The sequence below is a fragment of the Rhinoraja longicauda genome, chromosome 20 (assembly GCF_053455715.1).
Source record: "Rhinoraja longicauda isolate Sanriku21f chromosome 20, sRhiLon1.1, whole genome shotgun sequence".
NCBI classification, from domain to species: Eukaryota; Metazoa; Chordata; class Chondrichthyes; order Rajiformes; family Arhynchobatidae; genus Rhinoraja; species Rhinoraja longicauda.
This window is the reverse complement of record NC_135972.1, coordinates 27,238,613-27,264,122: the sequence shown is the minus strand read 5'-3', so window position 1 is coordinate 27,264,122 and position 25,510 is coordinate 27,238,613. Positions and strand designations below refer to the sequence as shown.

At 43.0% G+C, this 25,510-nt stretch overlaps 1 protein-coding gene across 4 annotated transcripts in view; it reads right to left on the bottom strand.

Moving 5' to 3' along the window:
- Window positions 1-25,510, bottom strand: part of slc38a4 (solute carrier family 38 member 4) — a 93,016-nt gene that overhangs the window by 40,580 nt on the left and 26,926 nt on the right. Inside the window, exons 1-4 of one of the 4 annotated variants that reach the window (XM_078417289.1) lie at window positions 13,437-13,523; window positions 5,290-5,514; window positions 1,094-1,187; window positions 396-511 (exon numbers count right to left, since the gene is read on the bottom strand). In XM_078417289.1, coding sequence (XP_078273415.1) covers window positions 396-511; window positions 1,094-1,187; window positions 5,290-5,432 — 353 coding nt within the window. In that variant the 5' untranslated portion in view covers window positions 5,433-5,514; window positions 13,437-13,523. Of the gene's footprint in view, window positions 1-395; window positions 512-1,093; window positions 1,188-5,289; window positions 5,515-13,436; window positions 13,524-25,510 lie in introns of those variants that run through there. The other 3 variants (XM_078417292.1, XM_078417291.1, XM_078417290.1) reach the window with 3 other exon arrangements.

Below are 25,510 nucleotides of genomic sequence, written 5' to 3'. Positions count from 1 at the left end.
TCTATGGAATTAATTGGTGCAGACGGCTGTGGAGACCAAATCAATGAATATTTTTATGGCGGAGATTGACAGATTCTTAATTAGTAAGGGTGACAGGGGTTATAGGGAGAAGGCAAGAGAATGGGGTTGAAAGGGAAAGATAGAACAACCATGATTGAATGGCAGAGTAGACTTGATGGACCTAATTCTGCTCGTAGAACGCATGAATATGCCCCATCCTACCTGCCTGCATTTGGCCCATATTCCTCTGAACCTATCCTATCCATGTACCTGTCTATTTCTTAAACATTGCGATAGTCCCTGCCTAATGAGTTCCATCTGCTTTGTTTCAAGGTTTGGTTAGTGAAATAATATTCCCATTGAATCCCAGTCAGAAAATTAAGGGCAATACTCACACAAACAGAAGGATGCCAGTGTTGGCCATAGCATAGGACAGGCCAAGGATACCACTGCCCATGATGGCATTGCTGAGGTTAAATGCTGACATTCCAAATGACATCATCCCAGGATGCTGCAAAGAACACAATGCATAAGTCGATGCGTTGCAATATTACCATTTTAAAACAAGCATGCTTTTCAACATTACAAGAGACAATCAACAGCTAAAAAAAAGGGCGGTAGAGTTACTAGCTTACAGCCGTAGAGACCCAGGTTTGGCCCTGACTACGGGTGCTGTCTGTATGGAGTTTGTATGTTCTCCCTGTATAAGTTTTCTTCAGGAGCTCTGGTTCCCTCCCACACTCCAAAGACGTACAAGTTTGTAGGCTAATTGGCTTGGTAAAATTGTAAATTGTACCTAGTGTGTGTAGGATAGTGTTAGTGTGCGGGGATCGCTGTTTGTAACATTCTCTCTGTGACCTGCAAGGGTTTGCTCTGGATTCGTCACACACCCCAAAGATGTACAGGTTTGTAGGTTAATTGGTTTTGCTGGGAATGGTAAATTGTCCCCAGTGTGTAGGATAGTGTTTGTGCGTGGGGATCACTGGTCGGTGCTGACCCAGTGGACTGAAGGGCCTGTTTCTGTGGTGTATATCTAAACTAAACTAAAACTAAACTAGAAGTGCTTGGAAGTGTGACAGGTGTAATTACTCACATATTCTTCCTGAAATTCTTCATATTTTGTTTTCCTTAAATATTCACTTGTTAAAAACCTCCGACTTTCAGCGTCGTCTTCTTCAGCAAATTGACTAGGGTTAGGAAGCAAATCAAAGTAAGGCAATGGCATGCTGGACTTTCAGACAAAATGCAGCAAGTAAAATCAACCCAAAATGGTCCCAACCTCAACCCTCGAGAAAACTCCAAAGGGGGACAGTAATTTGGCCCACCTTGTCATTCTATCAGAATAACATTTGCCCAAACATTTATCACTGGTCCATCTACACCAGATAGTAGCTCCTCTGTCCCAGTTCACTCCCATAGACTTCTGTGGAACCAGAGTTTAGATGCAGACTAGATTGTGCATCTATTGTAATATAGATGTAATGGTTCTTTCTGATCACGTGTACCAAGGAAATTATTTTTTTGTATGCATGTCAGTACCATTATTGCCATAAATACCATTCTGGGTTAAGTACAGAATGCATAGAAGCAGCCCGCGGAGTCTATATGCAAGAGTCGCCAGGTGTTGGTTCCATTTTCAAAGTCCCAGCTGCAGCTAGCCATAAAGGCCAACTACAGTTGTCGTCTCCATCTAGATGTCCCGCAAATCGTCCATCTCCTCACCTGGCCATCTTCAACTTTTGTGCTTCTCTAACTTCAGGTAGCCCCAGCTTCCCCTCTCTATCCCTCCCCCCCTCCCCAGTTCTCCCACTAGTCTTTCTGTCTCCAACTACATCTTATCTTTGTCCCGCCCCCTCCCGACATCAGTCTGAAGAAGGGTCTCGACCTGAAACGTCACCCATTCCTTCTCTCCCGAGATGCTGCCTGACCCGCTGAGTTACTCCAGCATTTTGTGTCTGCCTTCGAGTTGAACCAGCATCTGCAGTTTTGTTTCCTTTTCAACTTTTGTGCCCTGGGGATGGCTCCCACAGCCGACCTCGAAGGCGCAGAAGGTAAGAATATTTAGTCCTGGCGACTGGGAATGGATTTCTCAACATTCATCTCATCATTGTATTTTAGCAAACTCAATTTTCTTCATCAGTCCACCTAGAAGCCCTTCCTCCTTGTTTATCACCTTTACCTAAAGACAAGGTTCCAAACATCAGCCTGAACTGCTGTTTTTGCTTGTTTGAGCTCATAATCTACAGGGGGGGAGAGGGAGGGGTAAGGAGGGAGGATAAGGGGGGTTGAGGGGGATGGAGTGGGGGAAGGGGAAGGGGGGAGGGGAGGGGATGGAGGAGGGAGCGGAGAGGGGGAGGGGGGAGGGTGGCAGGGGTGGAGGGGAGGGGGGAGTTGAGGGTGCTGCACCAATGCAGGAGAGGTTTGGGCCCAACGTGTCCATTTGGTCTAGTCTCTCATAAAAGGGCGGCACGGTAGCGCAGCGGTAGAGTTGCTGCTTTACAGCGAATGCAGCGCCGGAGACTCAGGTTCGATCCTGACTACGGGTGCTGCACTGTAAGGAGTTTGTACGTTCTCCCCGTGACCTGCGTGGGTTTTCTCCGAGATCTTCGGTTTCCTCCCACACTCCAAAGACGTACAGGTATGTAGGTTAATTGGCTGGGTAAATGTAAAAATTGTCCCTAGTGGGTGTAGGATAGTGTTAATGTGCGAGGATCGCTGGGCGGCACGGACTTGGTGGGCCGAAAAGACCTGTTTCCGGCTGTATGATATGATATGGTATGAAAATTCCATGGTTTTGTTTAATTTCCTGTCTAAAGTACTGTCCAGTAGAAATCAACTCTCATCCATGAGTTGAGTCGAGTTTAGTTTAGTTAGTACCGAGGTACAGCGGAAAGCTTTTGTTGTATGTTAACCAGTCAGCAGAAAGACAACACATGTTTACAATCAAGCATCCACAGTGCACGTGATAAAGGGAATAATGTGATAAAATCCAGTAAAGTCTGATCAAAGATAGTCCCGAGAGTTTCCAATGAGGTAGATAGCAGCTCAGGACTGCTCTCTAGTTGTCGGTCAGATGCTTCAGTTGCCTGATAAAAAACTGTCCCTGAATCAGGAGGTATGTGTTTTCACATTTCTTTGTCTTTAGCCCGATGGGAGAGGGGAGAAGACGGAGTAGCTGGGATACGATACGTCGTTGATTATGCTGCTGGTCTTGCAGAGGCAGCGTGTGGTGTAAATGGAGCCAATGGAAGGGAGGTTGGTTTGTGCGATGGTCTGGGCTGTGTCCACAACTCTCTGCAATTTCTTGCGGTCTTGGATGGAGCTGTTCCCAAACCCTGCTGTGACGCATCCCGATAAAAACCTTTCTACTGGACACTTGTAGAAGGCGGCATTTTTGTTTCTCCTCAGTCTTCTAACTCTATGGATAATCCCAGTTCTTCCCTGTATTTTTACCCAGTGGCACAAATGCCATAAGTCATATCCACTTTTGTTGCAGGAAACATTGGATGAGGAAGCATGAACATTGGGGTTGGACCAGAAGACCTTCAGTCATCAGCATGATGTTCTCTAAATTGACTGTTTTAATTGTATGGTTCGCCATTTTATTTGATTTAATAACCTGCGAAATGCATTAAATATTAATTTAAAGTTTATTAAAATATCTGGAATATTTAAAATTCATTTTCTGGGATTTGAGCGTCGCTGGTGAGGATCGCTTTCATTGCAAACCTCTCATTGCCCTTGAGGTGGTAGTGGTGAGCCAACATGTACTGCTGCTGCCAGCTTGGTGAAAGTACTCGCATAATCCTGCTTGCAGAGTTCCGAGATTTAGAACCAGTGACGGCGAGGGAACTGTGACACACTTCCAAGTGATGATGGCGTGTGACTGAGAGGAAGCTGCTGCCCTTGTCCTTTTTGGTGATAGAAGTCACTGGTCTGGGAGTCACCTGGGAGAGAGACTGACATAGATGGCATGCACTGCCGCCATGGAGTACTGGTGGAGTGAATGTTCAAGTAGGTGGATGATATGGAGTCTATTTAGTCACAGAGCCATATAGCTCAGAAACAGGACCTTCGGCCCAACTTGCCCACGCCGGCCAACATGCCCCGTTTACACTACACTAGTCCCACCTATCTGCGTTTGACTCATATCCTATCCATGTTCTTGCCCAATTTTTTTTCTAAACGTTGCCTCAACTACTTCCTCCAGCAGCACGTTCCATATACATACCATCCTTTGTGTAAAAAAGTTGCCCCTCAGGTTCCTATTCAATTTTTTCCCTCCTCACCTTAAACCTATATCCTCTGGTTCTTGATTCCCCTACTCTTGGTAAAAGACTGTGCATTCATCCTATTTATTCCTGCATTTACCCTGTCTGTTCCATTTAGTAATCTTTTACTATGAACATTGACTATAGGATAATGTTATCCTTACATTTATTTCATGGAATTTAGAAGGATAAGAGGGGATCTTATCGAAACGTTTAAGATTATTAAGGGGTTGGACACGTTAGAGGCAGGAAACATGTTCTCAATGTTGGGGGAGTCCAGAACAAGGGGCCACAGTTTAAGAATAAGGGGTAGGCCATTTAGAACGGAGATGAGGAAAACATTTTTCAGTCAGAGAGTTGTGAATCTGTGGAATTCTCTGCCTCAGAAGGCAGTGGAGGCCAATTCTCTGAATGCATTCAAGAGAGAGCTAGATAGAGCTCTTAAGGATAGCGGTGTCAGGGGGTATGGGGGAGAAGGCAGGAATGGGGTACTGATTGAGAATGATCAGCCATGATCACATTGAATGGCGGTGCTGGTTCGAAGGGCCGAATGGCCTCCTCCTGCACCCATTGTCTATTTACATTGTACATTGATTTCTCTATAATTAATTATATAGAGAAATTGAGTTGCACTGTATGAAAGCAGGCCATTCTGCCCACCATGTCCATGCTGACCAGTAGGCACCCATCTGTACTAATCAAATCTTTCAGCACTTGGCCTGTAGTCTGCCATGCCTTGGTTAGAATATATGTACCATTGTTCCCCTGGCTGCACATTGTGTTCAACTCAATGTTGAATTCCACCGCTGCCATTTTGCACCATTAACATTGAGATAGAAAATGAGCTTTTGCTTTGGGCAATTAAAATTAATTTAAATTCCCTCCAAATTCAAAAGGTCAAACTTCAGGTGAAACACCAAAGTAAGGAACTTAAGTTTAAATGTTATTAAATAAATTATCTTCTGACATTGAGATTAATATTTCCATAAAACATTAGCTTAATTCATCGCATGCTTACCTGCTGATTGTAGCTTTCTCTGCGTTTGGTAATTCGGTGTAGCCTTCATCTATACTGTCATCGCTGTTGGTCTCATCATCAGCCTCACTGCTGACTTTACTAAGCTCAATGCGATCCATATCTTCAGTCAAAACAAGGCCCATAAGAAAAAGAAACCAGCACAAATATTTTAGGGGAGTTGATGTGTTCTGTCAATTTCTGTATTGATTTCTTGGACAGCGTGTTCTGTTAAAAGGCAGGTGAAACAAAAAAGATTGCATTGAGTCAATACGCTTTGTGTGATAGCTGGCACACGTACTCATACTTATTTACTCTTTTGTAAAGTATCAATAGGGGGGTCAACCATATATTTGTCAGGACACTTGATCTTTCCATTGACGTCAATAACTTCCCTACGTAACATTGTTGGAGCAAATGTGAAGTTGTGACAATATCAATAATTTCATACCAGCGGTGAGCTGCCCATGCTTATCACTAACTTGTGTGTCAAGTCTAAATTTAACGTTAGGACCCTGACGTGCGTTGGCCAGGCTGTATGGATGTCCCTTGCACATGCAAACGTCATCATTCATAAGCCTGCCCAATGTATGGCTGAAAAACTAACAGTTGATGAACTATTCAAAAACCCTCACAAACTTTAGGTTAGATTAAAGATACAGCATGGAAGTATCTTTGGCCCACGAGCCCAAGCCGACCAACAACCACCCATTCATTAGTTCCACCATACACTCTTGGGACATTCCAGAAGCCAATTAACCTACAAACCCACAGGTCTTTGCAATGTGGGAGGAAACCGGGGCACCTGGAGGAAACCCACATGGTCATTGGGAGAATGCACAAACTCCGTACAGAGAGCACCCGTAGTTAGGATCGAACCTGGGTCTCTGGCACTGTGAGGCAGCAACTCTATCGCTCCACCGCCACCACTGTGGCACAACTATTGTTTTAAAAAAAAAAACTCGGATACGTTTAAAAACAATTAGAAAGGCCGAACTAAATTCGACATGACTTTGGCAGAGTTTGCAGTTTCTTACAGTTCTAACGGCTTCTCAAGCAAATCTCAGGCGATTGATCATTCAGTTAAAATTCACAATTGGATTATAGGTTGTCCAATGATTCAGTGCAATTGGGAAAAGGCAAGGTGTCACCAGTAAGTTTGAGACTTCAGCATTTATGTGCATCTGCACTGGAATACTAAACTCCCTGGTATTTATGTAGGAGCACTCCCCCCTGCCCCCCCCAAATCCAAGCCATTATAGTGTATTTTCAAGATTAAAGCTATAAATTAACATATAAATAAAGAAAGAATGGTCTCTAATGGCTAGTTAAGAGCCATTAACTAGGTACTTGGCTGTACAAATGGCTGTTACTTGCAAGAGACTTGCACTGCACACTTTAAAAGATTACTGAGTAGTTCTCAGAAAAGGATAGATCTAAAGGAACAGGTAGGGGGAAGGAACTGCAGATGCTTGTTTACACCGAAGATAGACACAAAATACTGGATTAATCAGGCCCGAAGAAAGGTCTCGACCCGAAATTTCACACATTCCTTCTCTCCAGAACTGCTGCCTGTTCCAGATCTTGGAGAGGTCACCTCCAGCTGAAATGTACGGGTCCCAAATGACCCATATCAGGGACGTGCCGTTAAAGTTATGCAAAGAAACTATAGCAACTGGAATTACTTTCCCTGGTGTGGAAAAATAAAACAAAAAGGAAGAGCTGAAAATTGTGAAGTGATAAGGATAGATAGGGCCAAGCCGTTTCCATGGGTGTAATGTCTATGGGTGTAGGGACATAGGGATTGGCTGAGAGTTCGAACCCTCGGATTGGCTAACGATGTCACGAGGTGGGCCAGCGCGGGAGAGACAAGCCGTCTAGTGTTGAACTCCGTCCGGTGAGGACGTATTCGTTGGCTGTCTATAGTTGTGAGTATTGCGTTTGTTACGGGGTTTTTGCCCATGCAAATAAACTCCGTCTTGAACACTCACCCGCTTCTGGACTCGCCACAGTAACATGGAACACAGATATAGAAGCAATGCGCTGGGGGTGGCTGGGGAAGGATTCAGAGATGGGAGCATAAAAAAATGTAGTATAGAGAATGGAGATTGGTATTCTTAACATTGAAATAAACTACCTGAACTGAATGAACATCTGAACTTTCATGCATATTTTAATTTCTAATCTGTATCCTGGCTCATTGTTATGGTTCTCAGAAGGCACAGCACACAAGTACTCAGAACAACTCATTGCTCAAAGCAATAGATAAGAGCTCAACAAATATTTACCAATTCCAGCCTGCAGTAAAAACATTTACGTGAGGAAGGATGCTGGTTTAAACCGAAGATAGACACAAAAAGCTGGAGTAGCTCATTGGGACAGGCAGCATCTCTGGACAGAAGGAATGGGTGACATTTAGGGTCAAGACCCTTCTTCAGACATTTACAATGTGTTAAAACCGGAACAGATGCTTAAATAAACAACAGTGCATGTAGAGCTGAGGTGGTGGGGGAGGTTAGCAGAAACCTTGCTGATATCCACATTGCACTACTGACCAAGGTAAATAGGATGGTTTTGATACAATCTCTCTGCGCCTGACTCTCTGAGAGGAATCTGCACCAGGTTGGGGGTGAGGAGAGATTGTATCCCAGGCCTAATGTCTGTCCACCAGAAGCATTGATGTATTCAGCTGTTGTGGTGACAATGCTTCCTCGCTGTCTGTTCCAGTACAAGAAATTATTCAATCAAGAGGAAGAGGTGGGGATAGAATTTTAACTTTTCCAAAGTCCTCTGCCTTAAAATACCTCAATGTGAAATGCACTGCTCGGCAATCCTGCTAAGAAAGCAAGAAGAGATTATACTTACAACCCAACTGTATGAATTTTCTAAATTTTAATACTTTCCTACCTCCCCCCTCTCTCTTTTCTGTGCACCCACCATGCCAGTGGGAAGGCACAAGGATTAACACTGCCATCAGGTCACTTTATGGCCAATTTGCTCTAGGCCTCAAAATAAAAATAGGAAATGCTGGATAGCATCAGGTAGCCACCTGATGCTATCTAGCATTTCCTGTTTTTATTTTGGAGCAAGGTTTGGAGCAAGGTTTTCGAATAATGGGTCACCTATTTAAGACAAGAAGGAGCAATTTCTCTTCTGGAGGTTATAAATGTTTAGAATTAATGAATGGTTTTCAATCTGAAATATTTATTGAAGGAAACAATTAATATTTCAGATTGAAAACCATCCATTAATTCTACGCATTTATAACTTCCAGAAGAGAAATTGCTCCTTCTTGTCTTAAATAGGTGACCCATTATTCGAAAACCTTGCTCCATCGCTCCAATAAATTCCACTAAAACCTTCTCAACATCGACCCTGCCAAGCCATCTCAGAACATTGTATACTTTAATAAAGATCAATTTTCATTCCCTTTCATCTCCAGCAAGAGCAGACTCAACTAAATCACAATCTTATTGGTGCTTGCAAGAGTTTTCTTTGCTGAAATGGACAACTCAGTGGGACAGGCAGCATCTCTGGAGAGAAGGAATGGGAGACATTTCAGATCTTGAACCGAAACGTCAGCCAATCCTTCTCACCAGAGGTCTAAGAACCCGTGGGAAGGGAGGCCGGGGGGGGGGGGGGGGGGGGGGGGGGGGCAATGGGAAACGGATGAGTACTCTCTGTATCTTTGTTGTTGCCTTTGTGGTGACTCATTTGTGTACTTGCATGCCAAAATGAAGAATTTCACTGTGTCTAAGTACAAGTCACAATAAAAGTATCATCATCATCATCATTACATTTCCCACATTATAATAATGACTTGGCTTCAACAAGAACTGCATGGAATGGAAATAGTACTTAGGGGAAAAAAAACATACAATAAAGGCAGATATACTTGGATTTTCCTTGTGACTTTACGCCCATATGATGTCCCATGTTACTTAATAACCCAAGCGGCACAGCAACTGGTGCTTCGGCCCAGCATGTCCATGTCAACTAACATGCACCCTAGTATCAGCCATTTACCAGCACTTGGTCCATTGCTTTCCTGGCTTTAAGATTCAAATATTCATCTAGATACTTCTTAATCAGTGTCCCTGCTTCCACCAGCCCCTCTGGAAGTCCATTCCAGATTCCAATCACCTTTTGGGTGAAAATATTCTACTTCAGATTCCCTCAACATTTGACCTCTTACTCCGGCCAATTACAGTTAAAATAAAGATAAAATATACTGGAAATACTCAGGAGGTGTCCATCTGTGGAAAGAGAATTAAATTTTGAGCGCCATAAGCATACCTGCTTTGATGGACTGCATATCCAGGCTTGTATACACTGGAATTTAGAAGGATGAGAGGAGATCTTATCGAAACCTATAAGATTATTAAGGGGTTGGACACGTTAGAGGCAGGAAACATGTTCCCAATGTTGGGGGAGTCCAGAACAAGGGGCCACAGTTTAAGAATAAGGGGTAGGCCATTTAGAACTGAGATGAGGAAAAACCTTTTCAGTCAGAGAGTTGTGAATCTGTGGAATTCTCTGCCTCAGAAGGCAGTGGAGGCCAATTCTCTGAATGCATTCAAGAGAGAGCTAAATAGAGCTCTTAAAGATAGCGGAGTCAGGGGGTATGGGGAGAAGGCAGGAACGGGGTACTGATTGAGAATGATCAGCCATGATCACATTGAATGGCGGTGCTGGCTCGAAGGGCCGAATGGCCTCCTCCTGCACCTATTGTCTATTGTCTATATACAGGTAGGATTCTTGCTAGATTTAACAAGATTCCAGTTTGTGTTATTAAACTTGCATGTCCTCTAATCATGCTTAATTATGACCGAGGCATTAACATCATTCTTCCTCAAAAATAAAACAAGTAAGGAAATAATTTTTTTGTACTTTGGACTAAATATATTTTGCCTGAGAGTTTTGTTAATCAGTTGGAAGGGAAAATAATCCAGATCGGACAACTTAAATTATCAATTAAAAGACGTGACAATTTAAAATGTGTCGTCCAGACTAGATTTAGGAAGACCATTAATTAGAATTATACGGAATGGTAGCCCACTGAGAACATTAATCAAGAAACACCCCACACATTAATCCTACACTAATCCCATTTTATTTTTCCCACTTTTTTTTTAGTTTAATTTTGAGATACAGCACGGAAACAGGCCCTTCGGCCCATTGTGTCAGCACTGACCAGCGACTCCCGCACACGAGCACTATCCTACTACACACACGAGGGACAACTTACAACCTTACCGAAGCCAATTAACCTACAGACCTGGACATCTTTGGAATGTGGGAGGAAACCGGAGCACCCAAGGAAATCCCACATGGTCACAGGGAGAATGTACAAACTCCGTATGGGCAGCACCCTTGGTCAGGATTGAACCTGGGTTTTTGGCGCTGTAAGGCAGCGACTCTATCACCACCGTGTCTCCTGTCCTTCATTTCCTTCAACTCCTCCCATATGCTATCACTCATCTGCCCACTACAAAACAACTTACAACAGTTTAAAAAAAACTACTGACCCACACACATTTGGAATACGGGAGGAAACTGGAACTATATTTAAATTTGCTGGAATTCAATGAACAATGGGTGCTAACAAACATTTCGTTTGTAGACAGATCAATGCTGAAAGGAAATCATTTTTCTTTTTAAAGTCAATTAATTTCTGTTTATTTCAAGTGAATTTCTGCAAATTATTGCAGTTCATTGGCTATATTTAAGAGAGTGTTAGATGTGGCCCTTGTGGCTAAAGGAATCAGGGGGTATGGAGAGAAGGCAGGTACGGGATACTGAGTTGGATGATCAGCCATGATCCTATTGAATGGCGGTGCAGGCTCGAAGGGCCGAATGGCCTACTCCTGCACCTATTTTCTATGTTTCTATGTTTCTATTCTGTGCTCATTTATTAAAATTGCTTAAATCAAATTTCTGAATTATTCAATTTAGATACGATTTTCTTAATACGATTGATAGGTTTTCCTTAAGGTGTCAGCCTTGAATTATCTCATCTCTAAATTCACTTTAAAGTACTGCAGCACAGTCCTGATGGGGAATTGCAGCAAGACTTTAGAGCCTCAACTGAATAATTTGAAGAAGGGAATGGGAGATCTCCCGCGTCTTAGGCCTTGTTAATTCTTCATACAACACCACCGACACAGTTCACAAAACATAGAATAGTACAGCACAGGTATATGGCACACAACATCTGTGGCAAACTTGATGTCAAGATAAAGTAATCTCCTCTGCCTGCATGTGATCCTTACACCTCCATTCTCTGTATGTCGATGTGCTTATAGACAATAGGTGCAGGAGGAGGCCATTCGGCCCTTCGAGCCAGCACCGCCATTCAATGTGATCATGGCTGATCATTCTCAATCAGTACCCCGTTCCTGCCTTCTCCCCATACCCCCTGACTCCGCTATCCTTAAGAGCTCTATCTAGCTCTCTCTTGAATGCATTCAGAGAATTGGCCTCCACTGCCTTCTGAGGCAGAGAATTCCACAGATTCACAACTCTCTGACTGAAAAAGTTTTTCCTCATCTCAGTTCTAAATGGCCTACCCTTTATTCTTAAACTGTGGCCCCTGGTTCCCCCAACATTGGGAACATGTTTCCTGCCTCTAACATGTCCAACCCCTTAATAATCTTATACGTTTCGATAAGATCTCCTCTCATCCTTCTAATTTCCAGTGTATACAAGCCTAGTCGCTCCAGTCTTTCAACATATGACAGTCCCGCCATTCCGGGAATCAACCTTATTTTTTAAAAAGTCTCTTAAATGCTACTATCACATCTGCCTCCATTACCACCCGTAGCAGCATGTTCCAGAGATCCACATGTGTAAAAAATATTGCCCCGCTCATCTTTTTTAAACATTGTCCTTCTCACCGTAAAGTTATGCTCTCTAGTCTTTGGAACATTTCCATCCTGGGAAAAAAAGGTTCAATTGTCCATCTCTCCCATTGCCTTTTGTGGAAACAGAATATGTTTAAATTGCATAATATTTTCACCGTCATGTTTCCGTATGTTGCAATAGTGATTTCATTTCAAAGGCATTGAACTGGCTGTGTGGAAAGTTTTTAACTCCCCAGCTTTCATAAGGATGACACATAAATGAAAGTTCTTTGCTTCTTCTGCCTTCTCTCTTTGGCTCTTTCAGTGGCACAGTTCCACAGGCACTGAGTATCTCAGTGCCCAGCTCAACTGGGTAACACAAAGCTTGGACAAGCCATAGCAAATACTTTGAGAATGGAGGTCTAAAATCTGGGTGGTTAAAGCAACAACATTCAGCTGCTTATGCAGTGATTACAGGTATTGGTCTATCAGAAATGTTCTAAGATAAAGAACGTGCTTGCCTCCTTTAGTTTAGTTTAGTTTAGAGATACAGCGCGGAAAACAGGCCCTTCGGCCCACTGAGTCCGTGCCGACCAGCGATCCCCGCACATTACCACGGTACTACACACACTAGGGACAATTTCTGCATTTACACCAAGCCAATTAACGTCCTTGTGCAAGATAGTTTCAACAATGCCTTTATATACATTTCTGCCTGCAAAGCTATTGTTTAAAAAAAATAATAAAGCAGATTATATTTCTCAAATATAAAATGTTTAAAAGATTTATTTTTCATAGACTCATTTATAATATCCATTTCATCATTCTGCCACTTTATCCATTTGCATCATTCCTGTGCTTCCAACAAACAATAAAGGAAAGAAAATTATCCAGTGCAATTCTGAGTGAGTGTTGCTTGATGAAAGGACTCCTTCGTAAAAGCAACTTAAAATATAAACTGAAGAAAAACCCAATCCAAAGTTCCTTGAAATTCTTGTTGAGGGTATAAGTTATTCAATAGAATTTTCCTTTTGAAAATTAGCCTCTGTTTCCCAAAAGACCTGTCACAAATAAATTAACCAACGTTCAAAGTTTCAATTTAAAGAAGTGGATTTATCTGACATTTCAACTACAATATTGATATAAACATCCCATAACTACAAATTAAATAGTTGGAAAGCACATTAAGTATGAATAGTCTATGATCATCTAAGATACTAAAAATAAGAAATAAAATATATATTACATACATTCATTACATAAAATATTAATTACGCACATTTGTTCAGTTATATAAACCAACTCTACCTTAACACATTCCTTTCAGCCTGTTGCTTTGAGGTTAACACTGAAAAGTAACTATGTTTCTGTTATGCTTAAGTCCTTGAACTGGTTGCATCACAGACAGGTGAACAAATGACCAAAGAAGAGGGGAGTATCCATATGATAGCCAATCATCAAATCATCAAACCCAACACCTCCATGTAAGGACTGTTTACGTCATTTATACCAAACACTATCTTATCCAAAAATCAGGATTAAGCCAGTCTTTGTTTATCTTATCAAGCTGCCATCAGCAGAATTCTACAACCGACATATTGTTTAGTGGAGATCGCATATTAAAAAATTATTTTGCACAGTAATATAGTCTTACCATTATTATTCCATAGTCACAAGCAAACTCTAATGTTTTCTCCGCTCCCAAAGCCACCAATCCTAATAGCGTCCGAGATATGTGCTTCTCCAATTCTGGAGTCCAAAGTTCGTCACTCCACCAAAGGTAAACCATGCCTTCAGCTGCCAAGGCCCCAAGCTCTGAAACCCTCCCACCATCTTTGCATCTCTCCACTTTCCTTCTGCTCAATAAGAGATTCCTAAAACACCATTTTTTTAACCGAGCTTTTGATTTCCGAGTCTTATGTGACTCAATGATCGTTTTCTGCTCGAGTTGCCTTACCGTGTGTATGTTGCTTTTCACTTAGTATGGCTGTATGACAACTCAAATTTCACTGTACCTTAATTGGTACATGTGACAATAAATTGATCTTGAAATCTAATTTGCCTCTTTCCCTTGCACACATTCCAAACGGTTCAAATACATGGACTTACTGAACTTGCACTGGGCATGTGCAAAAAGCATAGTCAAAGGGCAGAAATTCCAAGTAACTTCCGAAAAACCACAGGATGGTAGTTCTCTGCCATTAGACTCCACGAGGAAGCCAATATGCAATAGGCAGATTACCCACGAGAATCTCTCGGGAAGTTTAGAATTCCATATAAAGGAGGATAGCAAAAGTTTTTTTAGGTACGTGAAGAGGAAAAAAATAGTCAAGGCAAATGTGGGTCCCTTGAAGACAGAAGCAGGGGAATTTATTATGGGGAACAAAGAAATGGCAGACGAGTTAAACCGTTACTTTGGATCTGTGTTTACTGAGGAGGATACACATAATCTCCCAAATGTTCTAGGGGCCGGAGAACCTAGGGTGATGGAGGAACTGAAGGAAATCCACATTAGGCAGGAAATGGTTTTGGGTAGACTGATGGGACTGAAGGCTGATAAATCCCCAGGGCCTGATGGTCTTCATCCCAGGGTACTTAAGGAGGTGGCTCTAGAAATAGTGGAAGCATTGGAGATCATTTTTCAATGTTCTATGGATTGGAGGATAGCAAATGTTATCCCACTTTTTAAGAAAGGAGGGAGAGAGAAAACGGGTAGTTATAGACCAGTTAGTCTGACATCAGTGGTGGGGAAGATGCTGGAGTCAATTATAAAAGACGAAATTGCTGAGCATTTGGATAGCAGTAACAGGATCATTCCGAGTCAGCATGGATTTACGAAGGGGAAATCATGCTTGGCAAATCTACTGGATTTTTTTGAGGATGTAACTAGGAAAATTGACAGGGGAGAGTCAGTGGATGTGGTGTACCTCGACTTTCAGAAAGCCTTCGACAAGGTCCCACATAGGAGATTAGTGGGCAAAATTAGAGCACATGGTATTGGGGGTAGGGTACTGACATGGATAGAAAATTGGTTGACAGACAGAAAGCAAAGAGTGGGGATAAATGGGTCCCTTTCGGAATGGCAGGCAGTGACCAGTGGGGTACCGCAAGGTTCGGTGCTGGGACCCCAGCTATTTACGATATACATTAATGACTTAGATGAAGGGATTAAAAGTACCATTAGCAAATTTGCAGATGATACTGAGCTGGGGGGTAGTGTGAATTGTGAGGAAGATGCAATAAGGCTGCAGGGTGACTTGGACAGGTTGTGTGAGTGGGCGGATACATGGCAGATGCAGTTTAATGTAGATAAGTGTGAGGTTATTCATTTTGGAAGTAAGAATAGAAAGGCAGATTATTATCTGAATGGTGTCAAGTTAGGAAGAGGGGATGTTCAACGAGATCTGGGTGTCATAGTGCATCAGTCACTGAAAGGAAGCATGCAGGTACAGCAGGCAGTGAAGAAAGCCAATGGAATGTTGGCCTTCGTAACAAGAGGAGTTGAGTATAGGAGCAAAGAGGTCCTTCTACAGTTGTACCGGGCCCTGGTAAGACCGCACCTGGAATACTGTGTGCAGTTTTGGTCTCCAAATTTGAAGAAGGATATTCTTGCTATTGAGGGCGTGCAGCATAGGTTCACTAGGTTGATTCCCGGAATGGCGGGACTGTCGTATGTTGAAAGGCTGGAGCAATTAGGCTTGTATACACTGGAATTTAGAAGGATGAGGGGGGATCTTATTGAAACATATAAGATAATTAGGGGATTGGACACATTAGAGGCAGGAAACATGTTCCCAATGTTGGGGGAGTCCAGAACAAGGGGCCACAGTTTAAGAATAAGGGGTAGGCCATTTAGAACGGAGATGAGGAAGAACTTTTTCAGTCAGAGAGTGGTGAAGGTGTGGAATTCTCTGCCTCAGAAGGCAGTGGAGGCCAGTTCGTTGGATGCTTTCAAGAGAGAGCTGGATAGAGCTCTTAAGGATAGCGGAGTGAGGGGGTATGGGGAGAAGGCAGGAACGGGGTACTGATTGAGAGTGATCAGCCATGATCGCATTGAATGGCGGTGCTGGCTCGAAGGGCTGAATGGCCTACTCCTGCACCTATTGTCTATTGTCTATTGTCATGTTCACTTGGAAGTTTAAGCAGTCTGACAATTACCTGGGATTGCTGCAGCTAAACACAAAATTCCTGGCAATTCTGAGGAAACTATGGACCAATATATTCAGAAGATAATTTGATGTGCAGCTAATTTGCTCTGATTAAATAGGTTGAAAAGAAGAAATAGCCACAAAGTTAGCAGAGATCATATGGCCACTGGAGGCAGCACAAGAAAGATTCACCAATACAATTCCTAGCATGAGAGAATGTCCAATCAATCACATCATTCTCAAGAAATTTGAACTCCATCCTTTGGAGTTTGGAAGAATGAGGAACGATCATGTTGAAATATACGAGATTCTGAAGGGACATGAAAGGGTTAGATACTGAGATCATTCCGAAAGAAGGCAGAATCTCAAAGGGGGGACATAGCACTGCGATTAAGAGGCAGTCATTTAAACCCAAGGGGCATAGGAATGTTTTATCACATGGGGTGGTGAATCTTTGGAATGTTCTACGCTGGAGGATTGTAGAGTTAAATCATTGGAGGCTTTTAATGAGGAAGTAGATGTATTTTGTAAAGGTCATGGTATTGAGGGGCAAAAGAGGAGATGAGGGGTGCATCTGTTACAGTCGTGGCAGGGGAGGCTGGAGGGACTAACTTATTTCCTACTCTTATTTTCTTACGTTATTATAACAAAGTTAATTATTAGGAAATCATCTTTTTCCTCCAAATAGTGGACCTGTACAACAGGCTGCTGGTTCCAGTAGTGAATACAGATTTAGCAAGTTCCTTCAAATGAGGAATGGACCAGAGATCATCTGATGGAATCATTGAATTGTCATGGGACAGGAGGAGATCAATGCCAAAGAGTCATTTATAAAATCCACATCATTTCTCATATTCATCAGGGTCAGTGTGGTCTCAATATCTAAAGAGAGTTTCCCATATTCCCATGCTGCCTGGATGAATGTTGCCTGGCTTAGAGCGTATTAGCTGCAAGGAGAGGTGAAACAAACTTGGATTGTTTTCTTTGGAATGCCAGAGTTTAAGGGGAGTCCTGATGGAAATATATAATGTTAAGACCAAGTGGACCCGTTGGGCCCAAACCTCTCCTGCATTAGTGCAGCACCCACTCCTACCCCACTTCCCTCCCCTCCAACTCCCCACTTCCCCTTCTCCATACCCCCAACCCCTCCCTCTCCCCTCCCTCCCCTCTCCCCTCCCTCCACCCCCCCTCCCTCCCCCTCCCCCTCTCCCTCCCCCTCCCTCCCCCTCCCCCCCTCCCCCTCCCCCCCTCCCTCCCCCTTTCCTCTGCCCCTCCCCTCCCCCCACACCATCACCCTTATCCTCCTCCCACCTCCTTCCCTAGGATAGATTTAAACTTTAAAATGTGAATAACTTAAAAAATATAAGACCAATTTCAATAAAACTACCATTTTTACCATTAAAGTGATGACGGTGAGTAAGGTGGGCCTAAAATTGTCACGCTATCGTGTACCATTTTGGCTGAAGTTCAGTCACAAACAAGATAACAAACGAGAGTTTTAGTATATAGATGAGAGGCATAGATAGGGTAGACAATCAGCAGCTTTTTCCCCAGGGTGGAAATGTCAATGGCTAGGGGTATAGTTTTAAGGTGAGATGGGCAAATTTTAACAGAGATGGGAGGGTCAAGTATTTTACATAGAGTGGTGGGTGCCTGGAATGTGCTGCCAGGGATGATGGTGGAGGCAGATATGATATTGCTTTTTAAGAGTTTTTTAGATAGGCACCTGGATTATGCAGAGAATGGAGAGATAAGGACGATGTACAGGCAGAGGATATTACTTTACCTTGGCATCGATTTTAGTTTAGTTTAGAGTATCAGGCCCTTCAGCCACTGAGTCCATGCCGACCAGCGCTCCCCGTATAATAGCAGTATCCTACACACTAGGGACAATTTACAATCTTTACCAAAGCCAATTAACCTACAAATCTGTACGTCTTTGAAGTGTGGGAAGAAACCGGAGCACCCAGGGAAAACACACGCTGCCACGGGGAGAGCGTACAAACTCCTTACAGACAGCACCTGTAATCAGAATCGAACCCGGGTGTTTGGTGCTGTAAGGCAGCAACTTTGCTGCTGTGCCACCGTGCCACGCGAGTTCAGCAGATAAATTGTACTGCTCCATGTTCCAGACATTTTTCTCCACTAACTTCTACATGTTTTTTCACATCCCCGGTGATTTAATAGTGCCTGGTAGGTAGCTCAGCTTTAGGATGCTTTGCACAAGACATCGCATTTTTAGATTTTAAGTTTTCCTTTACATAGCTCTTCACTCCTTACATCCACAATGCAAGAAGCACAAGGAGGAAAGAGATGAGAGCAACCTTGATAACGTGTGTAACTGCAAGTTGAATTGATGGTGGAAATTTTTTATTTTCCCCAAATTTTCCTTTTGTTTAAAATCTGAGACCGATCTCCCTCCGAAAATGTCTGATGAATTGATTAATGTTAAGATTTAACCAGCTTACCAATGACAACATTTAAGGCACAGCTGTTAGAGCTGCTGCCTCACACTGCCAGAGACCAGGGATCGATCATGATCTTGGGTGCTTTCTGTGTGGAGTTTGCACATCGGCCCTATGTGGTAGGGTTTGGGTTTCCTCCTGGTCCTCTGGTTTCCTCCAACATCCCAAAGACACGTGGGTTTGCAGTTTAATTGACCTCTGTAAATGGCGTTTGGGGGGCAGGGAGAAGATGAGAAAATGGGATGATAACAGAAGTAGTGTGAATGGGTGATCGATGGTCTGTGTAGACTCTGTGGGCTGAAGGGCCTGTTGCCATTCTGTATCTCTCAAATCAACCAAACACTTGCATGGAGCAATCTGAACTGACAAACGTGTCTCTTCCTGTACATTGTTTGTACTCTGACAAAGAAAACATCTTTGATAATAACAGGTTTGAGTTTGGACCTGCTGGCTCTTGAGTAGAAAAAACTTTCACAACTGGGAATAGATTGGAAATCAATATGGAGGTCAGCTGATTGCTTAGCAAGCACCGCAACATGTTCTAGTGAAGGACAGCAAAGCTTCACAGGCACATGCCAAACGTGGCTCTATACTGTCAGCGGAAAGCTGTCCTGTTACCAACGCTGAGTCCTTCAACACAATGTTTATTATCTTTGCAAACTGTCAGATTGTAACCTTCATATGGCATTAACCGCAGGTACAAGACCTCCATAGCTAAATCTCATGCCCTCAAACCATCAGTGTAAAATTTGCAAATCTGAATGAAAACTCTTTCAACAGAAAGTGAAAATCACTTTGCATCTCATGTTATAGTTTGTCAGTTTTTGTTGGGAAGATGCAGAGGTGCCTGCGTTTTGTATTATTTTTCTGATCAATATACAATACAATTCAATATATCTTTATTGTCATTGTACAGGGGTACAACGAGATTGGGAATGCGCCTCCTATACGATGCAATAATTTAATTAGCTAGTCAGTATTAATTTAAATTATTAATTTAAATAATTTAGATTATTTGGCAATAATCAATTTGCTTGTCATATTAAAATATCAGGTGGGACTAGTGTAGCTGTGACATGTTGGCCGGTGTGGGCAAGTTGGTCCGAAGGGCCTGTTTCCACGCGGTATCACTCAATGACTCTAAACCCTGAGAATGGAAATGAAGCAAGCCCCAGCTTGTTTCAATATATACGGTGTCCAAGAGCAAAAAATCCAGCAGGAATGATGTTAAGGCCAGCGGATGTAGGAAATGAGACAGGTTATCAGTGGTATTGGGCATCCAAGGACAAAGTTTTAAACATACATTTGGAGGGGAAAGATTTAGTAGGAATCTGAGGGGCAATTTTTTCGCCACACAGAGGATGGTGGATACATGGAACGAGCTGCCAGAGAAGCTCTGAAGAAGGGTCTCGACCCGAAACGTCACCCATTCCTTCTCTCCAGGAATGCTGCCTGACCTGCTGAATTATTCCAGCTTTTTGTGTCTATCTCCCAGAGAAGATATTTGTTGCAGGTACTATAACAACATTCAAATAACATTTGGACAGGTACATGGATAGGAAAGGTTTACAAGGATATGGACCAAATACAGGCAGGTAGGATTAGTATAAATGGGGCACCTTGGTCAGGGTGGGCCGAAGGCCCTGTTTCCATGTTGCATGACTCTACGACTCTAAGTTGGGAAGGGGGTGTGGGGAAAGGATCCAAAATAGTGAGAGAAATCTAAGGATTCAGACGCATACTCAGTAAGCACTTTCCATCAAAATAACAAGGAATAAAGGCTACCTCTTGTCAAAAAGGTAAAAAAAATACAAACCAATGTCACATCTTGCTATTCCACCACAGCTCAAAGATGGCCCTCGTAAATTAAAAAGATGCGTACTTCAGGGAGATGTTCAGTTGAGCTCTACTGATTGAATGATTTCACAACTTCCCTGTTTCTGTATTAGCTCAAAGCATCCCAAGTAGAAGATGCCCAGTTGTGTCCTTGAACAGGTGAAGATACTTCCACTGTGTGGAAAGATAGGGAGTATTTCTGCTGGTGATACTCCCACAAAGTGGATGGGTAAGGAGCATTTCTGGTGAACTTATTCACACAATGTGGTAGCGTAGGGTGCTCCAGAAATAATGTGTCAAATACTAAAGGGAGTTGCAGTGTGTTGTGGATGCAGCCCAGTCTATCACACACACAGCAGACAGCTCACCATTGACTCCACCTACACTTCACGCTGCCTCAGGAAACATAATCAAAGAGCTTTCTTATTCAAGCCATACCTTCTTATCATATCATATCATATATATACAGCCGGAAACAGGCCTTTTCGGCCCTCCAAGTCCGTGCCGCCCAGCGATCCCCGCACATTAACACTATCCTACACCCACTAGGGACAATTTTTACATTTACCCAGCCAATTAACCTACATACCTGTACGTCTTTGGAGTGTGGGAGGAAACCGAAGATCTCGGAGAAAACCCACGCAGGTCACGGGGAGAACGTACAAACTCCTTACAGTGCAGCACCCGTAGTCAGGATCGAACCTGAGTCTCCGGCGCTGCATTCGCTGTAAAGCAGCAACTCCCCACTTCTGTCAGTCAGAGGATACAGAAGCTTGAAAGTATGCACCACCAGACTTATGAACAGCTTCTTCTCCCCCATTATCAAGCTTCTGAACAGTTCTTCCATAAGCTAGGGTACAATCTGATCATCTTCTGCCTCATTGCAGACATTGCACTTCGTCTCTGGAACGTGTGTTGCAAAGCTGATATGATAAGTATACTCCTCACTCTGTATCTTTCCCTTCGCTATACCGATTGTACCGTTTGGCTTGATTGTATTTATGCATAGTATTATCTGATTTGTGTGGATAGTGTCAAAGCAAAGCTTTTCACTGTACCTCAGTATATTCATCAATAATACCTAAACCTCAAGTAGACAGTTGCGATGAAGAAATAATACATGCTGAAGAAACAACAATGTATTTCCAGGTTAGAATGATGCATGACCAAGAGAGCAAATTGCAGTTGGTATTGTTTCCATGCCCTTGTCTTTCTAAGTGGTAGAAGTTACAAGTTTGATGGATGTTGTTAAAAGATGACTTGATGGGATGTTGTTCATTTTGTAGGTGGTACACACTGTAAAATGTCACAGGGACAGAGAGTGAATGTAATTAGGGTTAGCAACTTTCTAACTTCCAAATAAGGGACAATAGGTAACATCACCGCCCCGCGCCCCACGAGACCTCACCCAGCCAGTGGCCACGTGCTCCCGCTCCACCAATGGCAGTCGCCCGGGCCGGGAGGCGGGTTGCTACACAACCTCCGTTAGGCTGTGCCCAGGCCTCTGCCCCTACACTGTCCGGGCCTACAGCGCCCCCCCCAGGCCTAATACGGGACAAGGGCGGTACATACAGGACAAACCAATTTAGCCCAATATACGGGATGTCCCGGCTAATACGGGACAGTTGGCAACCCTAAATGTAATGGAGACAGGATTGGGTATCAAAGGAACCAAATTACATTGAACATTTTCAGTGTAGCAGTAACAAAGAATACAACATTTTGTACACCATTTTGAAGGCGCAGTCTGGTCAAGAGGCAGCTCGGTGAGCTGAGATTCTGTTATAAAACAGTTTTTGTAGATGCTCAGAATTTCAAAACATGGACAGAGGATTTGACAATAGGCCATTTTATACAGTACTATGATGAACTAATACAGTGAGTGGCAATTTTATCTTTGATGTTGTCAAAATTAAAGGATGGGTTGTTAGGAAGACCCAGATCTGTTTACAAGTAGTCTGACAAAAATAAAAAGGTGCTACAGTGATCAACATAGTTCCTTTAACTCTCTGGGTTAGAAATTAAATCACAGTCCAAATGGCACTTTTGATCTTTTCAATGGTACTTCATTGTCACATGTACAGTGAAATTATTATTTTTCATACAGTTCCGAGACAATCCTGCCTCACATTCGGCACAATCATTCTAAGTACAAGAGTGGAAGATGGAACACCACACTGAGCCAGTACACAAGAGAAGCAAAGTTTCGGATGCCATCTTGTACCCTTCAGTTTTTAAAAAATGTTTGAGTCTTAGCTTGGCCATTAGGCCCTGTTGTCCTGGCAGTGGCACTGGGTTGGAGCTGAAAGTGACAGCCTGGCCAGTGGGTGTGTTGATAACCTCCGACGCTCTATGCCACTGTGGGCTGCATCCATTATATGTTCTCAGCCACTAGGAGAGGTATCCGATCTACTTGAGCCCCAGGCTGCGTTAGGGCTGCCAGCGGCCCACTCTGGCACTCGATCGCTCCGATGCCTCCTCAACATTGGCGCATGAATGCACCTTCCCTTACTTCTGACGGCCACCTCCAATTGCTGGAATCTTGCGCAGTTGCCAACATTGAATAAGTTCTCCTCCTCTCTCCAACCCTCTGTCACTGCTCTCTCTCTGTGCTGATTTGTTCTGCACCTTTTCGTACCCCTAGTTTCCTTCTCCCTGAATATCAATCCGAAGAAGGGTCTCAACCCAAAACGTCACCTATTCCTTCTCTCCAGAGATGTTGCCAGACCCACTGTAAGGCAGCAACCCTCCCACAGCACCACCTTGGCCTCATCTCTGGCCTTTATCCCACTATCTGCCAATCAACCCACCCACCATCAATAGTATCCAACTGTCACTTTCCAGGTTTTGTCCTTCCTTCCACCACCTTTCCAGCTTTCTCGCCCCCACTACAATCTGAAAGGTCCAGACTTAAAACATCACCCATCCATTTTGTCCAGAGATGCTATCTGATCCATTGAGTTACTCCAGCACATTGTGTTCTACGCAAGATTCCAGAATCTGCAATTCTTTGTACCTACAATAATTATATCCACCTGGCAGCTCATTTCATATGTGGACTATCCCCAAGTGAAAGGTTGCTTTGAAATTCCTCTTACCTCTCACGTTTGCCCTCTAGGTTTGGGATCCCCTACCTGTGTGTGCTCACTTTATCACTGAAGGGCCTGTTACCACGCTGTATGACTATGACAAATGTACCAGTATTGCTGCTTTTGAATCAGCCCGATTGGGCCCAATACAATCCCATCGTTAATGGCAGTGTCATTGTGCCTCATTACTTTTAAGATTTCTGGCAACGGGTTAACAACGGTTGTGTAGATAAGGGGCTAATATTAATCTGCAGGTTAATTAATAACCATTGCAATCCTTACAGATGTGGCATTTTGTAAATGGGGATGTTTACACCAGCAATATTTTGATGACTTTCCCCAATTTATATCTTGCCATAATGCAACACCATATTATCTTGACAGATGCCAACTTACTTTTCAGTACAATTCACAGCTCGCCTCCCACAGACTTCCCTTCAATTGAAGCAAATGCAACATTTAAAGCAGAATGGCAACACTTTTCAGCTGATGCAATCAATAGAACCACTATTTGCACATACATATTTCAAAGTAGATTAAATTAACAATGCAAGAACACCCTCACATGTTGAAACAAACAGGGTGAATGAAGCACAATGTTTTGGCATATTTCATTTAAATCAAAATCATAACAACTTGGGACATCATGCTTATTGACAGTGTTTTATATAACTTGACCAAGTGGACCCCTAGGGCCCAAACCTCTTGTATTAGTGCAGCACCCCCTCCTCCCCCTCCCCCTCTCCCCTCCCCTCCATCCCCCTCATCCTCCCTCCAACCCCTCCCTCCCTAGGAGGTAGATTTAAACTTTAAAATGTGAATAACTTTAAAAATATAACACCGATTTCAATGAAACTTCTTCCATTAGCACCAAAGGGATGACGGTGAGTAAAGTGGGCCTAAAATTGTGGCGTTATCATGTACCGTTTTGGCTCTAGTTCAGGAACAAACAAACAAATGAGAGTTTTAGTATAAGAAAATAACTGCAGATGCTGGTACAAATTGATTTATTCACAAAATGCTGGAGTAACTCAGCAGGTCAGGCAGCATCTCGGGAGAGAAGAGAGTTTTAGTATATAGATATGCATCAGCATAATGTAAAGGAAATGCAGCAAAGGGGTAAAAAAAAACATAATCTGATTAAATTCAGCATGCCTAACAAAAGATAATTTCTCACATCTACTGGTTGGAAAGAGAAAGAGTTGCACAAACACCTCTCTCTGGATGGAGAGACCATCTCACAACCAACCTGCCTCAGCAACGTGGGTCATAGAGAAGGAAACAGGCCCTTGGGAACAATTTGTCAATGCCCACCAAGTTGCTTATAAGCACTAGACCCTTTTGCCTGCATTTACTCATATCTCTCTAAACCTTTAAAATCCATGCACTTGTCCAAATTTGTTTTAAACATTGTTATTGTACCTGCCTCCACCAAGTCCTCTGGCAACTGGTTCCACACATTCACCACCCTTTATGTGAAAATGTTGCCCCTCAGATCCACTTTAACTCTTTCCCCATTCACCTCCAATCAATGCACTCAAGTTTTAGACACTCCAACCCCGGGTAAAATAGTCTTTGACCCTTGTCAATGCTTCTCATGATTTTGTATCCACCAAGTTCACCCCAAAGCCTTCTTTTTTTTTTGGTTCTGGCTACCTGACAAATCTCAGTTTACAAAAGGGGGATGGGACTTTAACTGTAATGGTGATTTAAGTTATGACTCCATTATTAGTGCTGCATGTACGTACTGCACTATTGGGACACCTACTTATTATGAAGAAGGATTTTTACAAAATCTTCTCACATGAATTTATCTGAACATAATATTACTATTACAATGCAGT